The sequence below is a fragment of the Pleuronectes platessa genome, chromosome 18, assembly GCF_947347685.1.
Source record: "Pleuronectes platessa chromosome 18, fPlePla1.1, whole genome shotgun sequence".
NCBI lineage: Eukaryota > Metazoa > Chordata > Actinopteri > Pleuronectiformes > Pleuronectidae > Pleuronectes > Pleuronectes platessa.
Genome location: NC_070643.1, coordinates 14,186,613 through 14,213,965, shown reverse-complemented (window position 1 = coordinate 14,213,965; position 27,353 = coordinate 14,186,613). Strand labels below are relative to the sequence as shown.

Genomic DNA, 27,353 nt, shown 5'->3' with positions numbered 1-27,353 from the left:
TGTGGTTTGTTCCTTCTTTGTTTTTTGCCTACATATATTGTTTTAAATGTTTTTTTTTAAGAGTTCCAAATACATAAACAAATTAAATCAAGAAATTAGTAACAAACAGTGATATCACACTGTACATATACAGAAAAAAAGTATCTCTGACAAAATATTAGAAAAAGTTAGGCAGACGTTACTCATTGGTCAGATTTTCACATTTGTATATACACTCTGTTGTCAGTTTATGTGGAACGGTTGCAGGGAACACACAGCTGAAACTAGCACAGTCAGATACAACAATAATCTCCAATGAATCCTCCCTTCAGGAAGAATGTTAAAGATTTTCTTTTTTTAGCTGCCACCTGTCAATACAATGTAATGTGAGCGATATGGATTTAAACATTATACCAAAGCGTGCCCTTACATGGTACAGTAGCTTGGCTTGAAGCTCAATTAATGGACTTTTTATCTTGCTGTGTTGTTTAACAGGCTCCATGTTATATTAGAATGATAATTATACCCTTAATCAATTATATCTTTTTAAATAATCGTTACTTGCAATGTAACTAGCACCTGCAGTCATATAGTGGAAAAAAACGAATTACCTTAAAACTTGTTTTGTTTTTTAAAGTGTAAGCATTTTAAATAAAATTGTATCGACATTATGTATTCAGATAAGTCTTATTTAAAAACAATGTAGCGTACTCTATATATTCAAAAGAATTGCCAGTAACCGATGCATTTCATATTGATCTTCTCGTATAGATCTTCTCCTGTAGCCTGGTTCTGTGAGCATATTACAGTAGCATGAAGGGAATCTCCCTGCTTGGCATAAAGAAATTCATTATGAGGGGAGTGAAGCAGACAATCGGTGCATTCATGCAGGGACCACTGCTCAGCCCCTGGCTCGCCCAGCTGTGGATGAAGGAAGGTGGTAGTCCCCAAAAAAACTTTGTGCAGCACTGTTATGAGTGTTTGTCTCTGTAAAGCCTTCTGACTAACGACCTGGAGTATTGCTAATATTATATCCTTCAATCTACGCACATTAAAACGTGATTTTTCTTTAGCTTTATTTTGGATATAAGTATTTTTGTGTGGTCTCATAACAATCCACTAGAGGGAACTGTTACACAGGTTTTTACAAATAGCCAGTATCTTGTCTTTAACTTATATGATGGCTGCTCTGCACCGATGTGGAAACATTTAATATAAAGTCACATTCATTATCTAGGTTGATTTATAAAAATCTAAACTTTTTCTAAATAAATTTGGGGCACACGAATATGAGCTGCAAATTATTAATTTGTGTTCTATCTGAATATATTTTGACATTCAATTTACAAATTTTCCCACATATGTTTTACCATCTGTTGTCAAGGAGAATCCTACAAGCAAGTCCAGTGCAGTGTTTAATTAACTCCCACAGAGTTGATTTTAACACTTTTTGGGGTGTATGTAGCTCCACACTTTCCAGTTTCCTGTGTTGTCCAGAGGTTAATTGACATTTTGAAAATAGTAAAAACAATTACCATTATGCCAGAGTTCCTTCTTCAACTCGCAAAACAGTTAAAGTAACACATGGGGATCAGACAATAACACTGTTGTTATGTCCATTTAACTTCACTGTTGGGTATTGATGGTTTTTGTCTCCTTAAAGTGTTAAGCTGTCTAATCGGAGGAAATTAAAACTAGTAAAAAGATTTATCACGTGTGCTCTCGTTTCCAAATTTTTATCACATCTTCATGAAAATACCTAATCTGTCTACTCCTTCTGCAATTAGAGCAGAAGCTTTAAAGAACAGAACTCACTTGTTGCCTCATCCAAATCACTCTCTGGTGGATTTTCTGCTGACTTCAACAAGCAGCCCTTTGATAATTTGGAAGTGAAATAAAAGTGTTCCTGAAATGAAAAGGACTAAATGCGTTTATATATCGGGCTCAAAACAAATCTCAGAGGATTGAAATATTAATTAATGTCGTACACAGAGCTTTGCCATAACATTTTATGAAAGCCATGACATTTAAATTTGTCTATTGCGAGTTCTCATGAGACGAGTTGCAGCAGTTGTGAATGAGTCACAAGTTCTCAAGAGAACTGCAGCCATAACTAGAAGGAAGATAACAGGGGAGATTTAGACTGAACACATGGTGTAAATGACGCAGTTTCGAGTCAAATTTGAATGCAGTATGGAGGCAGTTTATGTTATATTCCTGTTGGTGTTTTTACGTTTGAAGAATCGGTCACTATTTACTTAAATGGTATTGGATTTGGCTGCAACGATGTTTACCCCTGAAACTCCAAAAGTGTTTTGTGGAATCAAACACTTCACCAGATCGGCCATTGGCATAGTGGTGAGGAGATAAGCAGTGAATTTTCCTTTTAGGGTGAACTATCCCTTTAAGAGACTATCATATGGCTATATGTCTAGTTTTTGTCTTTTACTTAAGAAATGTCACAAAAGATCCAGATAACATCTTTAAGATAAGATACTTGTTACAGCAGCAGAAAGTCAAAAACGAGGTAGACGAGAGAACATGCGAATGGATAAAATATAATAAGATTAGACACAAATAATCAAATATAAAGAAAAGGAGCCTATAAACCCTCCTTTTCTTGGTTTGTGATTATTTTTGGGATTCAAATTTGGGGAAATACTAGGACATTTTTCAGTGAAGGATGCTGGGGTGGACAGGTTTGAACTCATCACAACATCAACTAACAAATGATTAATACAAAAAAGAAACAAGAAGCAGGCTGTATTTCATATGTCAAGTGTAAGTGTGATAATATGTTGTCCAAATAAAAGCACTTGAATCTCAGAGTTAGTCGAGAAAGGGGGCAGTTTGAGTGAGCCCAGAGCAAAATGACAAATCTCAGATTAATGAGATCATGTTTAACATTTAAAGGGACAACATCACAGCCATTTTTCATGATCACATACATGGAGTTAAGGGTTAAGTGGTGGGCCTTCACTTGGGGAGTGGAGTGTGCGTGTGATTGCTGTTGGCTTGGCAGCAGCTAGGGGTCGCTGTGTCTGTGTCTGACCGGTGCCAGTGATCAGATAAGAGGCTGAGACACTCGCATTCCCCTGCAGTTCACTACTGGAGCCTGATCTGTGGTGATGGATTGTTCAGAGGAGGTTCCGTCTGTGTGCGAGGAGCCCTGCGCTCAGATCGAGCTGAAGATGGGGATGTCGATTTTCATAGATGTGAGTAAAACACGTTTAATGATCCTTAGAGAAAAATAATGACTTTAATATTCACCACTGCTGCTTACATTTAGTTTTTGTGATAATCCGTGGCTTATCAAAGCAGATAAACAAATACATGTAAACTATCATAAAAGCTTCTTTCTTTGCATTTGGAGAAAAATAGGAATTTTCGCTTTACTTTTTAGTTTCAGTGATTTATTTCTTAAATGTTTTGTATCACCTGAGTTAATGTGGAACCCTGTTGTGTATGCAGGGGACAGACGGTTCCCTATTGGATGAATGAATTTGACAAGCCTGACCTTTAATTTAGCCTCCTGCTCTCAAAGCCTGGTCATCCATTTAATAGGTCGTTGTTCAGGAGCAAATACCAAGTTACTGTAATTGTTGACTTTTTAAAATCTCTAATGCTTAAACATGTAGAGTCCTTTTACGTGTTGTGGATTTATTTATTAAAATCTAATGCCATGTATGTATCACTATAGTTTGTGATCTTCTTCAAGCTATTCTCTCTCTCTCTCTCTCTCTCTCTCTCTCTCTCTCTCTCTCTCTCTCTCTCTCTCTCTCTCTCTCTCTCTCTCTCTCTCTCTGCTTTGTTCCTACCTTCCACCTTATTATATTGAACCCACATTTCTCCGCTCTACGTCATTAAATTCCGTGTCTTCACTATGAATCTGTTTGTGGCTCGGGTGGATGCTCACATGGGAGATTTATATGAGAGCAGGAAGTCGTATTTATAGATCACATCAAACGTCTCACTGATGTTGACGTATTGTGGAACTGACTGACGGGGAGGGACACCCCCGTCATGTTAAGAGACGAGCTGGTCGACGGCCTGGATTCGGTTATTTCTTGACTTCTCTCTGTATGAGTTTCTGCACACTGGCTCCAAACAGTCAATACTCCTGCCACAGGTTGTGTCTCCATGACTTTATCCTTTTGATGGTGTTTCGGTGCCAGAGCTCGACTTCATTAGCAGATGTACTCGAGGGGGGAAAAACCCATTCCTATTCTAGGTTTGATTCATTAATTGTATTCATTGGATGTAAAAGATTAAACAGGATGAGACTAGAAAATGAGACCAAATCATAGGTGGTTACAGGGTTTCGAAGCAGTGATGGTGTTATTATTATCTGAATCATCAATGTGACACATACATGAGCAAGTAGATGTATAGATGAGTAATTGGAGAGCTGGAGGGCTGTAAACAACATTTATTTCCATTGTTGATTAATCTGCAGATCATCAGCGACACAGTGAATAATATTCATATTCTCATCAGGCCTCAGACAATCTCATGAATTAAATCATATCCAAATGAATACTTAGTAGAGCACATACCTCTGCCAAGACCCAACAGTCCCCTTATGAAAACACATTCAATTTGAATAGATCCGGATTTTTATTAATATCTGCTCTACACACTCGTAGAGATCAGTCCCCAAAACATGCCTGATTTTGTGTCCAATAAGATCCATGAATTATTCTCAATAGTAAATCAAGGGGGAAGTTGAAAAACAGCCCCAATCTCACATTGTTAAAGAAAATAAAAAAAATCCTTGATCCACTTGAAAATCTATTCTTTCCTGACCTGTAACACATCCTTACACCAAGTTTGGAGCTAATCCATTTAGTTGTATTTAGATACTATGGCTCATGTTATATCTATATATAACAGTCATAAAGCTGGAATCATCAAATACTTGGTAATCTTTGCTTTAGAGTTGGCTTCAGTGACCATGAAAAACGCTGCTGATTAGACTTGTTGATCGACTGAGCCATTGATCGTCACGGTTCTAGACGGATGAAGGCGGTTTCGATTTGGGACATAGACGTGACAATTGATTGTTTCCACGTTGCAGTGAACAGTGTTTTCTTTCCTCTGCCTCCGTTCATTCCTCACGCAGCCGCTCTGCACTGCGGCCTCGTGCAGATAAATGAAGCTGTGCTGAATCCGACTGACTGCTGATGGGAGTAAGATGTGGATTAAAGATGAGTGGGAACAGAGAGGCAGCAGGTCTGTGAGGATGATGGACAGAACTGAAGTGATTGGCAGGAAAGATTTTGTGAATCGGCCGAGTACTAAAGAGCAGTGGGTGTAGTTTTTAATTTGCTTCTTTATCCTCATGCCGACCGAGTCCAAGGAGGGAACAATTTAGTTTATGGTTTCAAGTTTTACATTTTAGATCTTGCACATAGAGGATTATAGTCAGATTCCGCCTGCGGGGATGATGTGTAAATACTCTCTGCTCAGATTCTGCTTCAGTGCCAACACGAGATGAGAAGATGCTATTTCGAGGTCGGCGGCTCGAACCTTTTCAAGCTGATGTGGTCATTGCCACTGCGACTTTCATCTCGTCCGGACTGTGGGGCAGCGCCATCAATAATTGAATGAACCACTGAGAGTGTGATCGATGATCCCCACCTGCACGCACTCACAAACACACACTTATTTGAACTTTGATGATGGGAAACCTGACAGTCTTTCTTCTCCCTCTCGTTACAGATTTTGCGGAGAGCTGATAAAAACGGTAAATATCACACAAACACCCTCATGCATCTCTGAGGTTTTCCTTCAACGCCCCCACTCTCGTTTGTGAAATCAGATGAACAAGTTCCTCAATGAAATTCTGATCAGGACTCTCTGGCCATAGGCTTTCAGTTTCCATGGAAACAGGAAACTGACCATGCCCACACTGGCTCACGATCAGTTTGTAAATGAAGACGGACATCAAGAGTTTTCATTAGTTAGACACTTTTATCACTGCAGTCCACACTAAGCAACTTCAAGGTTTTATAGCTGGAGGCTCAAAACAGATTCTGCTGTTGTTTCACCTTCGCTGTCTTCTGCTTGTGCAGTGTAAACATAAACAAATAAATATATTTGTTGATAACTAGAGACAGCAGGAGTCTGAATTCAAGATTTATTCCCGTTCATCCTGCTCCAACCTGTCAACCTAAATACTCAGATGAAGAGAACCTAAAAGGAAGTGGAATAACACTGTGGATCTGCAGCTTTTATGGCACACAGGCCTTGCATTTTAATTGGCTAAGTCTTATTCATGAAGTTAATTCAGACTAAGAGCCGTTGAATGAAATAAAAATCCTTTGAATTCCAGTGATAACATTTTAATAATTCACAAATGTTCTAAAGGCACATGCAGTCGACCTACTTATTGAAATAACTAATACATTAACTATTATAAATCATTGAAATGAAAATAAGTTCTGGTTTCATTTCGTATTTCTGTGCTGCAGAGAGGAGAATAATTGGACATTTTGGGAAACATGCTTTTCCAGAGTTAGATCATAAGGAGAAAAGATGGATCATGTTGACAGCTGGATGGTTAAAGTGGAAGCGTATCTGTTCTGTCAGGTGGGCAGGAGACAGACGAGTAAAAGACGTGTCTGAAGCACCTCCTGTTCAGAGAGGCTGTCAGAGGTGCTGGTGGATGATGGGTTTCCTACCTCCAGACAAAACCAGATTTGATATTTCACCTGTTAAAGTCCTTGTGCTAAGCAAAGTTAACCAGTTGTGAGCTGTAGCCTCATATTTATTATTGAACACAGACTGTAAAGATGGACGATGCATCTCCACTTCCTCCCAGTGTCCTGACATGAAGCCAAAATACTTTACATTTAGATTTATTTACGTTTTATTTAACTATATTTACAATAAAAACTGGAATCCTAAATTGGAACTAGTTAATTTCTTTGACGGCATCCACTGCACCCCTTTATGGTTTCAGATCCTGTATATAAATACATCAGCAGCAGGGATTAGGTTTAAACTGGCACGTTAACAGACACCATTACGTCAGACAGCTGTCCTCCCACCAGCAGCACACAATTTGAACGTAGTTGATATAAATGACCAAAAATATCCATTCAGAATTCATTATTCACATGACGTGCTTCATAACTCAAATAGCCCACGCTGGGAGTGATTTCAGGTCTCATCACGCAGGAAAATAAACAACCGTCACACATCTTTGTTTTTCTAAGTGTTTTGCAAACAGCAATATTTATATGTCAGGTTTGTTCCAAGACGATTTCTGAGCTCACTGTGAGTCACCGTGTGCTCCATTCATGGGTGTGTGTGTGTGTGTGTGTGTCTGTGTGTGTGTGTCTGTGTCTGTGTGTGCCTTTGTACAGCCTTCAAAAGGGGCTCATGCTCACATCATCAACAGCGACATGACATTCATACTGAGCACCACCTCCCGAGCAGGTCAGGGGTGAAAATTGAAAGATCACCACCTCACATCACACATGGGAAACACAGCCTCGGAGCCGGGAGCTTCACCGAAATTCCTAACGATATGTCATCGGACCAGTTTGTCCGTGCTACTGACTTCCAGCTCCTGTCATTACTGGATTTGTCTGTGATGCATATGAGGAACATTTTAGAAACTGGTCACTTGGCCTTGCCGGCTGCTGCAGTCCTGACGGAGCTGCCCTGACACCTCGTTGACACACTGTCATTTGTGCTCCGTCCCCAGACGACGGGAAGCTCTCCTTCGACGAGTTCAAGTCCTACTTCTCCGATGGAGTCCTGACAGCTGACGAACTGAAGGAGCTCTTCCACACGATCGATACCCACAACACAGAGTAAGACTGTTAATGTGCTGCTCTATCTGGGGATATGGGTGAGGGAGGTGGGGTCAATAATATGTGTATGTGTTTCCGTGTCTCTTACATAAAGAATGAAACAGTGTTTTTGATGGATTGAAGTTTCAGGTCAACACTGTGACAATTTAATTTGTTTCCAACCAAAGAGGATTTGTCAAATATAGTAATTTACTTAGATGCAGTCACAGCTCAGTTTTTGTGTCCTATGAGAATAGTCTTGACATGTTTTCAAACCAAACTGGACAAACTCACCAGGCTTAACTTTTATAAGAAATCCTGTTGGATGCGTGTAGAGAATCTAATGTGAAAAATCCCAAACATCCCAAAAGTGACTCTTGACTTATAAAATATTTAAAGGAAACTGGGCCACACACTCTGATGAGACTTTTTTCTATTTATTCATCAGCTCAGTATTGTCGAAATGATGACGGTGATGAGAAGATGTGAAGTGAAGCATTGTGGGGAGTGGACTGTGTGTCTGTCCCTTGTGCAGGACACAGGAGACTCATGTCAAATAAATGTCTCTGTTCACCTGTCAACCTGTCGAACATTTTTAGATCTTACACGTAAGAATTTCAGACAGACTCATATTAAATCTATTATTATTGCTTATTAACTCCCCCAAATTGTGATAGTTTATCAAGTGGTGGTTGATGTAGGTTATATTCACATCAGCAGCAGGTCTATCGCCCACACTGGATTCCTTCTTCATCATTTTTTCTTTACTTTGCAAGCATAATATTTTATTAATACCCACTTTATCAATTATATAATACGTCACTTTAATTTCCATGTCCCTACTCTGCTGATCAAGAGGCTCGAAGAGGAATTTCAAATTCGCACCATCAGTGCTTTGCATTAGATCTGACTCGAATCCAAGGCCCTATTAAGTGTGTGAATATTGATCGTGCTCCTTTGTGTAGCGTTGTTGTGTAGTCAGTCTTCAAGACTCATTTGCACAGAGGAGGCAGGGAGATCAGGTCAGGTCAGCACACATCAGCTGATGGGCCACAGAAATTAAACGAATACTCTCATGGGACAAATCTCTCGCAGGTACATATAGAGTGGATGCATTTCAGCAAAGCCAACAACATTTAGAAGAATGACAGAGGAGGACTGAACATTTGCAGCCATGATATGTTAGGAAGATGAGAATTCTGTCATTAGTTGTGGCGATATCTGGAAGGTGTAAGAAACTTGAAGAGTTATGCACAATCTGAGAAACTCGTTCTACAGTTTCTCAATCAAACTGTCAAACTCAGAGTGTGTTCAATTCACATCTGCATCACTGTCAGTCGGGACAAAACACAAAGTCTGCAACAAACTGTGTTTTTCAGTTTGCAGTTAAATCTTCACATGAGTCAGTAGATCAACCAAAGTCATTAGTATTCATGTTGTCGTGATCAACAGGTTTTAAAGTGAGATATGTGATTCTGGATCAAAGCCTGTTTTTAATGATGATGCATAAACTACAGTTAGTCAGTTTTTATACTTGATTTATCTTTTCAGGCCAGATACAGCTTTGTGTTGTTAGTGTAGTAGTTAAATATGTGTAGTGGTTACTGTTTAGTGTAGTTTGCAAGCATCTCTGACCCATGTTTGGTCCATTAGTAAATAATGTGTCTTAAAACGTCAAAACATGCAAGTTTCCTTCAACACAAAAGTCAGAGTTTCATATAGGCTCAGTTTAATATCTAACCTGTGCTTTACCTCCTGTGTTCTGGTCTCTCGTCGTGGGGCTCTAAGTGTTTTCTCCTGTTTGGACCAATTGATCCCTGCAGCACTTTACCCTCTTGTGAACGACAGCTGCAGCTTGTGTGGAATAGAGTTAAAGCCAGTGTAATTCACAAGTGTCACACACACACACGCACACACTAACACACACACACACACTTACACACACACACAAACACACCCACAGACCTCCTCCTTAAAGCACACTCATGCACAAACCTTCATCCCAAGCAGCTAGAAGATTCTCAGTGGTTTCTGTTGAACACACACACACACACACACACACACACACACACACACACACACACACATACACACACACACACACACACACACAGACCTCCTCCCTGAAGCACGCTCATGCACAGACCTTCATCACATACCGCTACACATTTTCTCAGGGGTTTCTGTTGAACAATTCGGTGTCTGGCCTCTAGCTCACACCTCTGAGGGCAGCAAATGTAACTTAATTTCTTCTGACATATTTTAACTTGCTCCCATTCGTCATCACTTACTGATTTGACCAAATCACAGTCTACAGAGAAAATTGCAGGGGGAAGAAAGATTAGTCTGTCGCATCCGTTAACCTTGGATATATCTGTTTTTACTTCTGTCAAAGACGGAATGTTTTCAATGGTGTTAGACAAAAACTACAGGACTGATTACCTCGAAACTTGGTGGAAGGATGAGGGAGAGTTAAGGAAAGTACCGCTTATATTTTGCTGTGGATCCGATCAGGAGGAAGATTCAGGATTTTGTTTTTCAATTCACTTAACATGTTGTCTGTTTTTTTCCCTTGATTTCTCTGAGAATAATTCATCGAAGTCGATTAAAAAAAATCCAGATTCAGATGGTTTTAGTTTTAGTCGCCATTGTAGTTTAATAAATCCTTTTTAATCTAAATATCTCTCATGTTTTGTCTTTCAGCAACGTGGACACTGATGAACTCTGTGGTAAGTTGACTCCCTGTCTAAATAAATAAATACAAAATTTGAATTTTCTGCATAAGAATCTTTTCTGCTTGATCTATGTGGCTGTACCTTGCAGTCGGCAGCACCGTAGACTCAAATGCTATTTGACATTTTCCCAGCATAAGGAAAGAACCATGTTAGACGTGGTCACATGCTCTATGACCAAACCCCTGCAGGCTGTGTCAGGGAGGTGTCACACTAATGCTGCTTCAACACAACACCTAAAGCCCTGTCCGACTTCCTTAACTCACAAAATCTTTCTCTCTTTTTCCCCCGTCCTGCTGCTGTGAAGAGTATTTCTCCCAGCACCTCGGTGAATATGAGAACGTCCTGGGCGCCTTAGAAGACCTGAACAAATCCATACTGAAGGCCATGGACAAAACCAAGAAGGTAAGATTTGAACAAGCAGAGAATCTGATGAACCAACGTCATTAGGGTACGGATTCTTTATGGATATTTATCTTTGGTGGACATTGGACAGCCTGTCAACATTGCGTGTGCGTGTGTGTGTGTGTCTCTCTATTTGACTCAGACAAAGGGTGTGACATTAGTGTCATGAGGTGAGAGGGAGGAAAATCAGCAAAAATGAAAACCATTGGGAAGCGATGCTATATAAACACAGATGAGGCAAACTCCATTCATGTGTTGTTGATTTATTTTGTATATACACACACACACCTGCTTCCAGCAAACAGTGTGAGAAAAATCAGCTGAAATAAGAGGACTTGTTTTTCTGATCATGGTTTATATCTGTGTCTGTTCTTATTCAAAACAGCGTGTTCATATTCCTTTACGTCCCTGTAACACAATCATAACACACACACACTCACACACACACACACACACACACACACACACACACACACACACACACACACACACACACATACACACACCTCCACACAGCAAACATCACACTGACATCCCATGTTGTGCACATAATGATAATAATAAGGGATGTTTGATTTACTCGCAGTGTGGCATGAGCTTCACGCTGCAAAACTCTCCCAGCATGCTCCTGTGCTGCCCAGCTGGCTTCCTCACATCTCCCATTAGTCACATTTCCATTACAGAGCGAGCGGGGACGAGCCGAGACTCATTCATTTTTACTAATTAACCAACCAGAACAAAACGTGTTATGGTTATTTTTGTCGCGCAGTCAACGCAGACGAGGAAGTTCATTTGTTGGTGAAGAAAATACACTGTGACATTATCGGAGAGGAGACGACAGAAGGTAAACGATGAGGACAAGAAGCGGCGCACTCCATCTGCAGGGAGAGACTCTTTTTCTCTCTACCCCTGACTCTCTGGAGCACCGTGTGGGAGGCAAACCACCCATTTGTCAGGGGTCGATTTTCATTAGCAAGGAAACAAGGTTACACATGTACACATCTAACTCCTGCACGGAAAAGCAGCAGTAACTAGAATGGCACTCAGCGGAGCACATAAACCTCTGCCAAGGCCCAATAGTCTCAATTCAATCAAGCTGCACCACATTTCACACACTTTCCTCTAAATGTGTTTTTGCTGCACCTCAACAAGTGCCAAGCTTTGATGAGGTGCAAGAATCCAATTTCATATCATTTTTCGTTTTTTTTCCAGGAGAATATTTAAGAGCGGGAAGTGAGACAGAAAAACAGCCCTCAACCATCATTTGTCTCCCATCAACGCTCCTGATGTTGTTTCCTCACAGACACACGACCACACAATGGATATTTGAACTCAAATGAAAATAAATTGTGCAGAAGTGAGGAGTTATGCACCAAAGTGACGAATTTCAAATCACATTACCACGCCAGCCTGTGAGAGAGAGAGACAGGATCTCACAGCGCTGACGGCTCCTCGGGAGCCTTTTTTAAAGTGCTTACACTTTGAAGCCTCAATCTTAGTTTCCTCCTCTGCGGAGCGTGTGTGAAGCAACAAAAGATCTCTGTGACCCTGAGTCACAGCACGATGAAAAGAAATAAGGAGAAACATATAATGTGCTGAGGGAGGAGGAGAACAGATGCTACATTTGTCACACACTGAAGCCAAGGCTTCTCTGAACTGTACATGTATGTGAGTGGGTGGTCTCTGGCTGTGCATGTGTTAGAAGGAGCTGACTGCATGTGTGTGTGTCAGTGTGTGTGTGATTTAGCAAATCCCTATAGTTAGAAGGTAGCCTTTCTTTAAAAGTTCTTTAAAATCACTCACAGGTGGATTTTAATAGAGAATTTCGCATGAGCATTTCAAACAGCTTATTTCTCACAGTTGAGATGAATGAAATTGGAAGATTTGCATTCAGGATTTTAATCTTGAGCTGAAGAGGTAATGTCCTGTTAATCTTAACTAAGGGGCTCGTATAGTGTGATCTTGGCAGCTGTGTCTCCAACAAACCACTAATTTTACCTTTTGTACACCTGAAAATGAAAGATGAAGGGGAAAAGAGAATAGAGACAGTCAGAGCATTAGCTGTTCTAGTGTGGACACAAACACACACACACACACACACACACACACACACACACACACACACACACACACACAGGTGTATATCACAGGAGGTAATATATGTTCAGATGGGGACAGGAGACTAACCTTTTCCAGTTTTGTTCTGACTCACTGTCGCTGAGTGAATATGTTTGGTGTGTGTGTGTGTGTGTGTGTGTTTGTGTGTTTGTCCCAACAATAATAATTCTAGGCTTTTAAAAGCACAATGCTTCAAAAACCAGACTTTCTGTTTTTGTTTTTTTGTTCTTATTTAGTTTATCTGTCATCATTTTGAACAAGCAGTTCCCTCTTTGGTCAGAGATGCTTCTGCTGCTGCCGAGACGACAACTGGAGAGAAAACTTGATTCTAATGATCGGCTCTATATTCTGAAGAAGCTGCTCAGAGTTCAGCTCTCTTTTCTGTGAAGAACCTCGCTCCATGAACTGCAATTAGTGTGTGTGTGTGTGTGTGTGTGTGTGTGTGTGTGTTTGTCCCTATCCGTACTGCACTTTAACAACTATTAAACATGGAGCTTTTACAATCGAACCATCTTCCTTTTGAAAATGCTGCAATTACCAACAGACAAAAACACATTTATTTTCTCGCTATCTCTCTCTCTCTCTCTGTGTCTTACACATCTCCCGGTTCATCCATCTGTCTTGCTCTAATCTAGCTTGTATTTGTGTTTCCCTTCGGAAATCTTTGTATGAAGTCAGTGCACAAACATTTGTGGTGCTGAAAGCTGTGGACGCCGGTCTACAAACAGTAAACGCTGTTGCTTTTATTTGTTTATATGTTATGTTGAAATGTATTATATATACATTTCAACATAACATAATGTTTTTGTCACAGTTTGTTCGTTAAACCTTCACTTAGCAATATTTTATTGTATATTTCATAGTAACAATGGATTAAATGATCAAATGATTTCAGCGATGAACACAGTGAATTATCGACCTCCTCTGCAGTTCCTCTCAGGCCAATGTTGCATTTAAGTGTCATTCAGCACATTATTTTTGGTTCGTTTTTGAAAAATTATTCTAAATCCAGGATATGTTGCATAGACCCACAAGCCTGAGCTCTTAGAATATAATCCTCAATGAACGCAGGCGTTGTTTAATCAGCAGGAGACGTCTGGACATTGAGTGACACTTGGCTGGCAACGTGTCACGGCTTCTCCTGTTCTACCCCGTCGTCATTTCTCCTACTCTTATTCTCCTCCTCCTCCTTCTCCTCCTCTTCATCTTGACTGACAGGAGTATCAGGAGTCCACCCACCTTGAGCAATTTGTGACCCGCTTCCTGCTGAAGGAGACGACCAATCAGCTGCATTCGCTTCAAAGCTCACTCGAGTGCGCTATGGAAACCACTGCTGAGCAGACTCGGCAGGAGAAGTGAGTGTTCTCAGGTCCCTCACAAACACACACACACACACAAACACACACACACACACACACACACACACAAACAACCAGCCTTTAAAACATGGACAAAATGTGTTGTACAGTGGCAACTATAATTACAGTGCAATGCCTTTTGATTTCATAAGACCACCTGTTCCTCCTCGCCTGCAGATGTCCGTAATCCTTTTATTTATTCCATCACTGTGCACGTCCCCTCCCTGATGGGAAATATAGGCAAATTGAAGATGCAAATTAAAAAGCTATTTTTTTTTTTTTTAATAATATTTTTTATTTACATTTTCTCATAACACAAAACATACAGAACTGCTCAGACACGACACAAAAGGAAAAAAAAAATGTGGGTATGTGGGTACAGTAGATAGAAAATAATTAAGAAAATAAGAATAAATGACATTGGGCACATTTCCCAACCTGCCCCCCCCCCCCCTCCCCCCCACATCAAGACAAGGCAATACAGAGCATACAAACATAGCAAGGCCACAAGGTGCACATAACCACTCAAGACAAAGTCACAGAGACAGGCTAGGCTGATCTCGGAAACCCACGAAGCAAGGAAGATGACAGTGTGGGCCCAATATGCTGCAAATAAGGGTCCCAGACCTTATAGAAGGAATCTATTTTTGAATGAAGCATGCAATTGATGTATTCACTGGGAATGCAGTCCATCACAATGTTGTGCCATGACTTTTTTGTTGGAACAACATTCTTATTCCAGAAGAGTAGAATATTCTTTCTAGCAGCAAAAGACAGTATATTAAAAAGTCTCCTGTGTTTACTGTCAGTGATCCTACCCTCTGGGAGACCAAGTATCAGGCACATAGGATCCATCCGTATTGGGACACCAAAGATAACAGTCAGTTCAATCACAATACTAGACCAGTAGCTTTGTAATTTCACACATGACCAGAGGCAGTGGGCATAACTACCAGTCTCAGATCTGCATTTCCAGCAGAGCGGGGAGATATTAGAATCCATTTTGTTCTTGACAACAGGTGTTATATGCGTGCGATGCACAATTCTGAACTGTATGGATTTGGTGCGGTTACACACAGAAATGTTCATGGCCTGAGACCAGACTTCCCGCCAGTCAGCATCATCTATGGCAACGCCTAAATCTTTCTCCCAGGCTTGCTTGGTGGCTTGTGAGGTAAGAGGAGAACTAGAGTTCAGAGCTCTGTAAAAAACAGAAATACATTTCTTACTAATCTGCAGAGTCAAGGTCTTCTCCACACACGAAGTGGTGTTATTAGTCATTAATGTGGTGCCTTTAACTATGAAATCTCTAATTTGTAAATATCTGTAAAAGTCACCCTGATTGGATAAACTAAATTTTTGTTGCAACTGCTGAAAGGATAACAAAGTCTGACCCTTAAATAGATCACCCATTTTCTTCAGCCCTTGGGTGCTCCACACTTTAAAGCCCTGATCGCCACAGCCTGGCAGGAAGTCCGGGTTGTCAAGAATGGGAATGAGAGGAGACGAAAATTGAGCCCGACCTTCTATAGAGCGAATGGATCTCCAGGCTCTGATGGTACTAAGAGTGACAGGGTTAGAACAGTATTTTTTAACAGATTCAGGATATTTCACAAACAATAGATTAAACAGGGGACACTTTGACTGAGAGGATTCAATATCGTGCCAAATCGAGGCTGGATCACAATTGTGCCAGCTTGCAATCACCCGCAGGTGTGATGCCAGTTGGTAAAATCTAAGATTTGGCACATCTAACCCTCCATCACAACCTGCCATTTGAAGTTTCATCATCTTGAGACGGGGCTTCCTTTTGCTCCAAATGAAGGAGTTTAGCCAGCCTTCAAGCACCTTGATAACCTTGTTGGATAATAAGATAGGGATCATTCGCAGTGGGTACAGCAATCTAGGCAGGATATTCATTTTTATAAGAGCAACCCTACCCAGCCAGGAAAGAGGGAGAGGAGCCCAGCGGTCCAAGTCCTTAAAAAGCTATTTTGAAGACGTGAGACAAATGAAATACGGAGAGAGCGGCATGACACACCTGACATGGATGATGCTGCTGCTTATGTCAACACAGAATCATAAATCTGAAATAGAAAAACTATGCAAATACATACTGTTGATGTTATTTCAGTCTCTTCATGTTTTTGTTCCTCCTACAAATGTGTCTAATTCAACTAGGATACATACGATTGATGATTATTCTTGACAGTTCAATGATTAGAATATGACTTTATGTGGTTACCATGAAATAATCCTCTTGTTTAACTGACAATGAAAGAATGAATTCTGACCCTGCGGCTTTTCTGTGTGTGAGAGGAGTGGATCATTGGATCATTGATGATTAAACCTGAGGGGAATATATGCATGTGTGTGTGTGTGTGCGTTTGTGTGTGTGTTTGTGTGTGTAATGTTCGATCAGTCTGTTTATATGCAACATTTTGGCATTCCCCTGGCGTGCTCAGTTCATTAGTGTTGATGACTCACCAGTGTACAAGTGCACAAGATTACATTGAATGTGTGTGTGTGTGTGTGTGTGTGTGTTCATGATATATTTAAAGAACAGACGATGACGCACGTCTTTCTGCCTCCCATCTCGTCACCTGTCCGACTTCACTGATTCCACACTTCAGCTGCAGCCTCACAGTGATTTATGTCAGACTTCTGAGCCCGACACTCTCGAGAAACAGAGGTATAGCCTATGAATTATCACTGCATTGACTCGTTAGATCTGTAGACCCGTCCCTAACCCCCGTGCCAGAGACATGTGACCCCCTTTATCCCAAAGAAAATTGTTTATGCGCATGTTGTCATTATCACCTCATTGAGACAGAGAAAATCAGAAGACCGATGATTAGCTGCATGTTTATATTTTCAGTTGAACTATTCTTAATTTATAATCTCATATATAATGATTAAAATATGATGTAATCAATTGTTTTAAAATTGTATTTGATGTCTCGGAATCATCTTGCAACGCTCAGTGTGTCACACTGAGATAGAAGTGAAGTGACTTTACTGGTTTACCATTGACCAGAAGCACTATTGTGAGCCCAGCAGTGATGCACATTATTTTCTCATTATAACTATATTAAAAGATCACAGAAACAATCTTATTCCGGTAACTGTCTTAAATTGCAGGCTAATGAGCCATCAGCCCTTTTGGCTTCGATTAACTATAATGGTATAATAGTTGTTCAAATGATTTTGCATTTAAACAGGGGAATGTTTTTTTTGTTTGTTGTTAGATATATATTCTACCATAACTGGCAATACCTCTATTATAACAATATCTATCATTACTTCTCCCTTCATCTCTATCATTTGTATAAATACTTTAAACATTGCTACACCTCTTCATATATGTTATACTGTTATTTCTCATGAATTCCAATTGGTAGTTTTTCCCTACTCTAGGAGTTGGCACCTTGTTGCGCCTTATACGAATTGTGATTTGTGAATATGGCCTCTACACATAACACTTGATTGATACATTTATATTAAGAGCATAAATGCCGACAAGTATGGCCACATCCAGCGCACTGTTAGTCCTTTTGACTCAAAAGGGTAAAAAAGCTCTTTGCTACGTGTGTATAATGTGTATTTTTATTGACAAGTATTACATTTTGAGACACGGCACATGTTTATTTTCACTGGGGAAAACTATGTTATTGGGTAACTGACATTTGAGTCACAGCGACCTTCACGTACTCTATTCCCTCCCTCTTCTCACCTCCCCTCAGTGTCTCTTCCTCTCTCTTTCCCTCTCATGTTATTTCAAAGTGTTACTGCCCCTCGCTCCCAGAGCTGCTGCTTCCTCTCTTCCATCCATCCATCTCTCCACCGCCACACTAGAGAAAGTCCCCCGTGGTGCTGAATGCAATCACTCTTCGCTCCTCCAAACATCTAGAGGCTCTGGCTGTTTCTCCAGTGGCTTTAAATAGGCTTCTCGGGTCAGGTATACACGCTGCATGTGTGAAGGGGCTGTGAGCAAACCACAGATCATATCCATGGAGGCTTTGCATGACTCAGGCATACACGGCACAAAGCGACATATGATGAAAACACCCCCACCAGACTAACCTTTGTTGTGTGAAGAAACAATCAGCCATAATCGATCACCTCTCTAGAAAGGGACAGAATAGAAGTGACATGAAGGAAAAGGTCCTGGATTTCTGTTTTTCTTCTGCCGAAGCTGAACATGATTGAACAACGATTGAAGTTGCTGCGTAGCTGAGAATATGATTCACTTTCAGACTGAATCATCAAGGATACAAACATTCATTTTACTGTAGCTATAGTAGATTCATTACGATATTTCCCCCCAGATGTGCAAAGCGGCAATTTCAAATCTCGAATAAAGCAACCCAACGCTTTTTGAGACATGTGATTTTTCTAAAGGAGCTGATTGGTGTTTCTGTATTTTAAAATGACAGTAATTAATGCTCACATTTTCCATCTGACAAACCCTGTGGGTAAAGTGGAAAATGCCAAGTTCTGCATATAAAGTGGTGGATTAAAGGAACGGTTCAACTTTCTCTACGTCTCATTTATCTTCCTCGCCCCGCGTCCTCTAATCAGCTGACTACACTAATCCAATCAGATTTTTTTCATTCAACTTTAATTGTCAATTTCTGCCATGAATAGAAAATACAGTCCAATTTTGATCGATCCAAGATTGATCAAATGAGATATCAGTCGAATGAAATAAATTATCCTACAGTGAATTCCCTTTACCCAAAAAGTGTAAATATTAACTATTTAACAGTGCAAGCAAGTAAGTAACTTTGCACTAACATAACTGCGTCATGTCGGAAAAGTGTAATAATATTGGATGAAGCCTTTTATCAGGAGTCTCAGCTCCACACATCAAACCTTCGCACACATTTATAAATACATGCATGTGAATCCCCCTGCAGACACACACAGCGTACCCCCCCGCAGCCGCCCCGAGGTCTTGTCAGATTTGGGGCAGAACAACTTGACAGCAGTAAGATAAATCTCAGGTGATGTCACCCCGCGGCTGCACGTACCTTGTCACTGCCATGAGCATCACTGTCAGACCTACATGACCGACAAGTTCACTGAGAGCCAAGGAACAGTTTTCAGGCTTTTTCAAATGTATTCTTCAATCACCTGTGCGCCATCTTAAAGAGTGAATAGAAAAATACATGAGTGGGAAATGATGTCAAGCTCTGAAATATCTCAGCGAAAGTCAAAAGTGCTCCCTCCTGTTGAAGTATATCTCTTGGGCGTTTATTCGATTTAGTGAAGGAGAGACAGGAGGAGTGGGGACAGAATGTTGGAATGAAATCGAGTAACTGCTCCGATTTGCTAGAGGTTGAACTGGGAAGCTGTTTCAAGGCGCATTAAGCCCATATGATATGTGTCCTAACCATTGAGCTGTTTTATGGTATATTATATGGCACGAGATACGTACACACACAGATACTTGGTACAATCGAGTGCACATGAATGACACTGGAATCACAGAGCCACGCTCCGTTTATGTTTTCAGCGTCAGCAGACGGTTGAGTAATGTTTTTTTCACAGCGGGGCCCATCTGTTTTTGCGATGAGAGCAGTGAGCGATAAAAAGTGCAGCGCAAAAGGTCATTTGATGTGAGTTTTACTTCACAGAGGGTTTTAAAAGTCACACACTGTGTTTGTTTCACAGTCACAACCATTTTAAGCAGAAACATTCTAAGCTATTGTGATGTCAGGGTAACTATTGTCCCGTGGTGACTCCAGACAAGGTCCTCTGAAGCCAGAGGGGTTGACCATCCAGTGGTCGGGCCGTCGCTCCAACCGGAGGCTCCAGAGGAACAGCAGCCTGTCGCCCAACAACCCGCTTCTTAGCCTCGTCAACTCAGGTGAGTTATTATATTCACTTTGTTGTGTTGTAACATGTTAAACACTGCATCCTGTCGCTTCTTTCTTGAGCTACGTCTTCTTGCTGCTGGGCCCGAGTCGGTGTCTCCCAGGTTCAGGGAGCAGAGAGAGGTGGAGGGTGGAGGTCTTCTCGTGCCCCTGTGTTTCAAAGTGTAGATTCCAAAGATGGGAATAAACATTTTTAGAAAGATAGAGGGGATTATAGAGACCTCCTCAGGGCTGCACTCGACCCCAGCATAGAGGCACGTCCTCTGAACATGCAGTGATCTATCACAGACGTCATACGGCGATGGGATGCAGCCTTGTGGCAGCCTTTTTCTCTTCCTGTGTAGGTTTCCTCCCACAGTCCACAGACATGCCACTCAGGTTCATTGAAGACTCTAAATTGCTCACTGATGTGAATGTGTGCGTGACTGGTTGTTTGTCTCTATATGTCAGCCCTGTTATAAAGTGACGACCTGTCAGGGGTGTATCCTTCCCCTCGTCAGATGTCAGCCCACTGCAGCCCTCTCTGGATGAGTGGTATCACAGATGGACGGATGGATCTTTCAAGCCTCCCCCCCCCTTTAAGCACAGTCCATTTTCCTGCAGTTTAACTTGTTCTCTTACAGCCCAATTTTCCTCCATGAGAGACTTTCTGTCAGTGATTGCAGAGCGGAGTGTATGAGGTCCTGCACAGTGGGCTGCAGCTGGCCTATAGTGCTTTGGCCTGTAAAGGGCATCACTGAACGGCTTTTTCCCCCAAAGTCCTGAAAAATAGACACATAAGCTGCTTTCAGACCTGCACTGAACCTTGGGTAATTTTGTCGAGGGGCTGATGGCGAGGATGCCAATGTACGAGTGAGCGGATCCTCACATCCTGGGGAGCTGGTCTCGTCAGCCCCTCGGTAAAGACCCAGCATAATGTCCGAATGAGCCCCCGTGAGAAAAGGGCAGGAGAGGATTCAGTGCAAGAGAGTGGATGTGTTGATGATGCTTCAAACACATGACAGATGCAGAAAAGACAACCGTCCAGCTGTGGTTGCTAGGAGCACTTTTCAAACACGGCAGAGCCTCTTTAAACTTCGATCACAGGCCTCAAAGCTTTTCCATTGATTTCCGTTGGTCCCGCTTTGTGTTACATGAAAGGAAAGCTTGAAATGCCTTCTGGGACACGGCTAGGATTTAAGTAGTGTCAGACAATCAATGGAGGATATGTGTTTAAAATACAGTGGATGTATGCAGCGGCGTTCATCCCTGCCCCTTTGTTGTTTCCTGTGAAACCTCCTCCAGGCGTTTATGATGAAGACAGCCAGTGGACGTTCCAGGTCAACAGACTGCAGAAGCTGATCGACCGCCTAGAACAAAAGGTGGCTTGCTTTCTTTGAACGTTTCCATTATCTCCTCGTACCTGCTCCTTTTCCCCTCCGGCCTTCCACAGCTCCTTATTTCCCATCTGTCTCCTCTCATCACCGCGGCCATCTGCTCTTTACACCCCTTTTCTCAAATTAACAACAAATGATGTGGAGTGGATTCCAAACAATATCAACTGTTTTACTCAGCGACACCTTCCCACACACAGACACCGACACATATGTACGAGGGAATATGTGGAGAGGCACACAGCTGACATGTGAATATTTATATAAATATGATTATCAAATGATGTGTTAATTCTGGGATAAGGATATTTATGAGCCCAAAATGTGGAGGAACTTCTCTTTCTGCAGTTTGACCTAGTAAGTCGTGAAAAGCTTTGGCACTTTAGCAAGTCGTTTTCAAATACACAGTTGGCAACTAACATAGTGGAGCAAAAATTAAAATGTTTACCTCATCAACTCAAAATATGTCAATGTTGTGTGTCCTTCATTACCTGAGCCTGATTATGTTGTCGTTGTGGATTCTTGTTGTGCAGGAGATTCGTCTGGAGCCGGCTGAGGAGGAGGTCCTGGAGAGCAAATCGGTCAGTTTATTTTTTTCACTGCTTTTCTGTGGAGGCCTCTTCACGCAAACTCTTATTCTGAAAAGGCCGAGTGGTGCTGAAATGGAGGCCACGCTGACAACAGGCGCTCAGGGGGTTGTCATGGCAACAGCTGGGAGGAAAACTTGTCACAAGTGTTTCTCTTTCCTCCTCCTCTGCTCTGCCTGTCCTTATCTCTAATCTCAGTGTTTATAGACTCAATATTTATTTAGATTTTTTAAGATGAGCCTCATGTTCAGAGAGCAGATTTGCGTTTTGCAGGTGTGTGAGATAGAGAGATAGAGAGAAAGAGAAGGAGAGGGAGTGTAGTGCTTCACTTATCTATTGCTTTATCACCAGTAAGAACCACATGGCACATTATATACAGTGTAATTCATAACGCTTGGGAAAACCTTGCTACTGTGGAAATGTCACATATAAGCCCATATGGGTTTTGAGCATTTCACCATCAATAAATTCACATGGTGAGGACACGTTATATTTCAGATGATTCATCTGAGCATCACATGCAAATCACGACTGACGTGATACATTCACATGAAGGCAAATCCACAAGATTATTGACAAGTAGCTAAAGTTTGGGCTTTAACGGTTTAAACTGAAACGTTGACATTTTGCAAATAGCTATACCAGCAGTTGAACAACTGGGTGATGCAGCCCAAAAATATATCAGGATGAAAATCAGTCGAAATAGATAATTATCTGAAGTAATGTCATCAATGTCAAATTATTAATTATTTCAGGTTTAAAGACCAAGCTTGTGGTTTTAAACTCTTCAGCAGAGAACATTTTACAAATCCTAAGCTCACCAGAACATATTGCACTTTTGTTATGAAGCCATTGATGAAAATGATGTTGCAAAATGTAATGATATTGATTTTTATCACCAAGGATATTTCACATGTGCGATCAGTCATTTACATTTTTCATAAGGACTGGTTAGTATCGGTGGTGACAGTGGCTGAAGCCATGATGCAACACGCCTATTACATTTCACTGTCGAGTCTCATCAGTAATGTGGGAGGCGTCTCAGTGTGTGTGTGGGAATTAATCAAAGTGTAATTGCTTTTAACACTGTGTGTCAGTGGGAATAAATGTGCTGCTGAGAGAAAACCAGTGATGACCCTTTGATGGTTTGCGTGCGTGTGTGTGTGTGTGTGTCAGAGACAGAGAGAATGTTTTCTTTTTTATGTTTCTTAATTAGCCACTGAGAAAGAGTCCCTAGGTGTTTTATCAGTCACACACATCATTAACACACACCCTGTGTACCACAGGCCAATGGGCAAACCATTCACTTCCTGTTCCCATCATCCTCTCTGCCTCTGTCAACAATTCCTTATCAGCCACAGGGAATCCTTCACATACATGTTATGATGTAACAGGTTCTCTTTGTTCCCTGCCGTCCACATCTCTGCAAAACCAGATGCTGATGCCTTTTTTCCCTCTTCGATGCTTTGTCACACTCTGGCACAAGAAGCTGCTGCCGGGACATTAGATTATAGATGTTATCAATCTTATAGGCTTCTATTAATCAGTGCCGCATTAGTCACCAGCTTTCTGCTAACACGTTGAGCCAATGTGGAACTCTGCCAGAAGATTGTTTTGAATCCCCATCAGCTCCGTCAGACTCGCTCACAACCAGAAGCAAGTTCTGACCCCTTTTGTTGTCTGCGTGTGTGCTGGTGTGTGTGCTGGTGTGTGTGTGTGTGTGTGTGTGTGTGTGTGTGTGTGTTTGGTTTTGTGTGTGTCTTCACAGCACATCCTGATAGTCCAGAGGCAGCTCTCCGTGCTGGAGGAGGAGCTGGAGGAGTTTCGTCAGGCTCTCAGACAGTACATGGAGTGTGCCTGCGCCCAGACTGGATGTCTACAGTCAGTTCTTATTTTCCTTGTTCCCTTTGCATCGGGGATTTCTGCTCTTTCTGTTGTTTGTTTTTACTGAGCTTTAGAAAGAAGAGTAACATTTTTTTATAAATGTAACAGAAAATAAAAACGAACCTATCCCCATGAAATAAGAGATTTAACATTTAATCGTATTAAGATCTGTATGTTAGCAGATCAGTAAAATCTGATTTTACACTCTAACTGTAGTTGTTGTGTCGTCATGACACCAAAATGCTTCAAGCTCATACTGTGGGCTCAACTTTATCCAAACCGTAGACTGTTTATAAAGATGGACAACATGACAACTCCCTAAAAGTGAAGCCAAAGGCTCTCGATTGCCCCCTGTTGGCTGGCGGCAGTATAGGTTATAAAAAAAAAAACCTCCACCATGTTAGCGGATGGGATGTGGGTAAAATAAAAAAGTCAAAGTAAACTTCCAATCGATTTTTCTCCAATAAGTTTTCAACAGTTTAGGTTGTTATCACCACACAGATGTTTGCTTAAGTGTTTATTTTTATGCTAAAAGAAAAAAGGTCCAATGTTATGAAAAAAAATTGGTAAAATCTTGCAAAAAGAAACTGAGGTGCAGTGTAATGTCCTGACATCCCCTCAGACATGCTCCGGCTTAGTTTTTGCGTCCGACCACAACATGTTGTTTCGAAACTTGAAAGAACATTTCCATTTTCTTCTTCTCCAGCCAAATATTTAAAATGTAATTTGTTCAGATGTCGCCCGAATCGGTTAAATTCAGCCTTCAACAAACTGAATCATTTACAAACCAAAACGCGGCCGCCTGCAGAACCGTGTGACATTTACGTGCTTTGCCTTCACAATTGCTCTAATTACCCAGTCATGTAAACTCGTTTTCAAGTTTGAACGACTCTTAAATCTGAAGCAGCACACTTCGTAATCACCATAATTCCAGGGTGAAGCCACAGAAAAGATGATTTGACAGATCCACGGTGCCTGCGCTCAGCCCGAGTGTAGGAAACAAGAGGATGTGTTGGGGGACATGATGTCGCACACTAATTACCGATTGCATGACTTGAGCTCTCTCTTGTTTTGCATTTGGCAGCGTCGCAGTTCAGCGGCTGGCAAATGAATCACGCTTCATTCTCTATGAATTCTGGGAGCACAACAACGTGTGGAAGAAGTAAGTATTCGCCGGCGCCATATGCATCGTGACTAATGCACCGTGACCCTGCCCACATGAATCCCAAAATATTATCTTTACTCAGCATGAACCCGCTGAGGGGAGGTCTGGTTCCCACTGTGTTAGGGAGACTGAGTCTGTGAAGCGTTAAGAAGAACAGAGGAGAGCCACTGTTACATCAGGGAGAACAAAGATTAAAGAGAAACTGATACTAGAAACCCTAAATTATATTTGTCATCAAATTTTGAGTTTTTTTGCTTTATTAACGTCTTAACGTTTGGCTACATGTATTTTGTTCAAGATGCTATGTATTGTTTGCTATTGCCAGACATTCAAAATGAAATTAAATAAATCAAACACGCTGCTATTAATTTGGTAACTGATATTTTGATATTTGACATTTTGTGCATCCCTGAAATCTGCTGCCAAAGAACATCAATTTACAAAAATGTAATCCTTAACGTGCCAAATTAAAACCTTCACATTCCACAGAACTTTTTATCTTAAGTATATATTATACATGCATGTTTAAATTGTTGGATTCCAAATACCAAATAGCCAAGCAGATTAATCATATATTTGTAGATGTCAGAATATATGAAGTCTTCCATTCTGACTTCATCCTGTCATGTCTTCTTCTTCTCCAGCCACCTGCAGACCAACTACAGTAAAACCTTTCAGAGGGGGAACGTGGACTTTCTGGAAACACCTGAGACCCTAACCACCATGCTGGTTCCTGGTAAGAACATTCATTCGTTGAGTCCTCAGCCCTCTTCAGCCTGAGCCCCCTTCAGCCTCGGGCGACCTCCCATTGCATGCTTTGCAGACAAATGATGCATGAACCCACAGAACTCCGTTTAAAATCCCAGCCCCGATGCCAACGATGTACAAAATCACTTCATGCTCCCACTCACAAGGACTCGGAGATGAATAAATCTGTCAGAGGAATACACAGAGGAGGGCGAGCACAGTGTCTAATTGATTGGGGTCAAATCAGAGGTCTTTGTCTTTATTTTTCTCTTTGTCTCGTCCACAGCGTCGTGGTGGGTCCTCAACAACAACTGAAATCAGACATCACCCCTCACTGATCGTCACTGATGAGTGCAGAGAGCAAACACACACACACGTACACACGTTAATTCAACACAACTCGTGCAGTCATGGTGATTAGAATAGATTTTATGACCTCCATGTTTCGTCATAGTTAGGTGGTAGGGGGAATAGCCCGCGTCTGTGTGTTTGTTTACACTGCACGACGCTCTGACATGCGAAAAGCAATGACCTGATCCGACATCATCACTGTGTTTGACGGGACATCATCTGCAGCCCGAAGTCGATCATGAGTGTGTGTGTGTTTGTGTGTGTGTGTGTGTGTGTGTGTGTGTGTGTGTGTGTGTGTGTGTGTGTGTGTGTGTGTGTGTGTGTGTGTGTGTCATAGATGACCTTTTGGGGACAAGCTTCAGACTTAAGACCAGTTAATTGGGGACGGTTTGAAAAGGTTGATTTTTGTGTAAGGGCAAGTCTCCAGGAAATGAATGCAGGTCTATGTGATGTTCCCAAAAGTGACCTGTGATGACAGATTTGTGCGTGCGTGTGTGTGCGTATGTGTGATTCTGTGAGTGTGTGTGTGTGTGTGTGTGTCCCCATAATGTATTTTAAGGTTACTGTGTATATTATTAGTAGGTAAGGATTCAGTTAGGAGTGTAAGTCTCCAGGAAATGAATGTAAGTCAAAGTAATATCCTCTAAAGTCATGGAGACATGTGCTTGTGTGTGCGTGTGTGTGTGTGTGAGAGAGAGAGGGAGAGAGAGAGAGAGACATGAGCTATAATTGTTTCTGTTGTAGCAGCTCATTAAACCAATATTCTGTGTTTAATGTGTCAAATTGAGATTTAAAAAAATCTGTTGGTCATAAATAAAGACGATATATTGTTGTGTATGTCGTGTTCATATCTTGCTCAGTCTTTCGGGGTCCCTGTTTTCTTGGCTTCTCACTCTATTTAAAATAACGTGAAATTGAGTTTGACTATCAGCTGAGATGTTCATGTCTGGGCCTTCTGCATCCTCCAGTGTCA

At 41.3% G+C, this 27,353-nt stretch overlaps 1 protein-coding gene across 1 annotated transcript; it reads left to right on the top strand.

Annotated features, from left to right (window-relative positions):
• Positions 1-3,084: 3,084 nt before the first annotated feature.
• On the top strand, positions 3,085-26,639 carry necab1 (N-terminal EF-hand calcium binding protein 1). Its single transcript, XM_053447082.1, has 13 exons — positions 3,085-3,194; positions 5,701-5,725; positions 7,694-7,802; positions 10,485-10,510; positions 10,821-10,918; positions 14,255-14,391; positions 20,145-20,266; positions 21,558-21,634; positions 22,180-22,227; positions 24,002-24,114; positions 25,202-25,279; positions 25,927-26,018; positions 26,316-26,639. The coding sequence occupies exons 1-13, from the start codon at positions 3,108-3,110 to the stop codon at positions 26,342-26,344; spliced, it is 1,041 nt and encodes a 346-aa protein (XP_053303057.1). The 5' UTR covers positions 3,085-3,107; the 3' UTR covers positions 26,345-26,639.
• The last annotated feature ends 714 nt before the right edge of the window (positions 26,640-27,353 follow it).

Bases quoted from the DNA above. Each gene is read 5' to 3' on its own strand.
- necab1 (XM_053447082.1), top strand. From the start codon at position 3,108: ATGGATTGTTCAGAGGAGGTTCCGTCTGTGTGCGAGGAGCCCTGCGCT. The intron at 20,267-21,557 runs GTGAGTTATTAT...AACCTCCTCCAG, and splicing joins TCTTAGCCTCGTCAACTCAG to GCGTTTATGATGAAGACAGC. The intron at 22,228-24,001 runs GTCAGTTTATTT...GTGTCTTCACAG, and splicing joins AGGTCCTGGAGAGCAAATCG to CACATCCTGATAGTCCAGAG.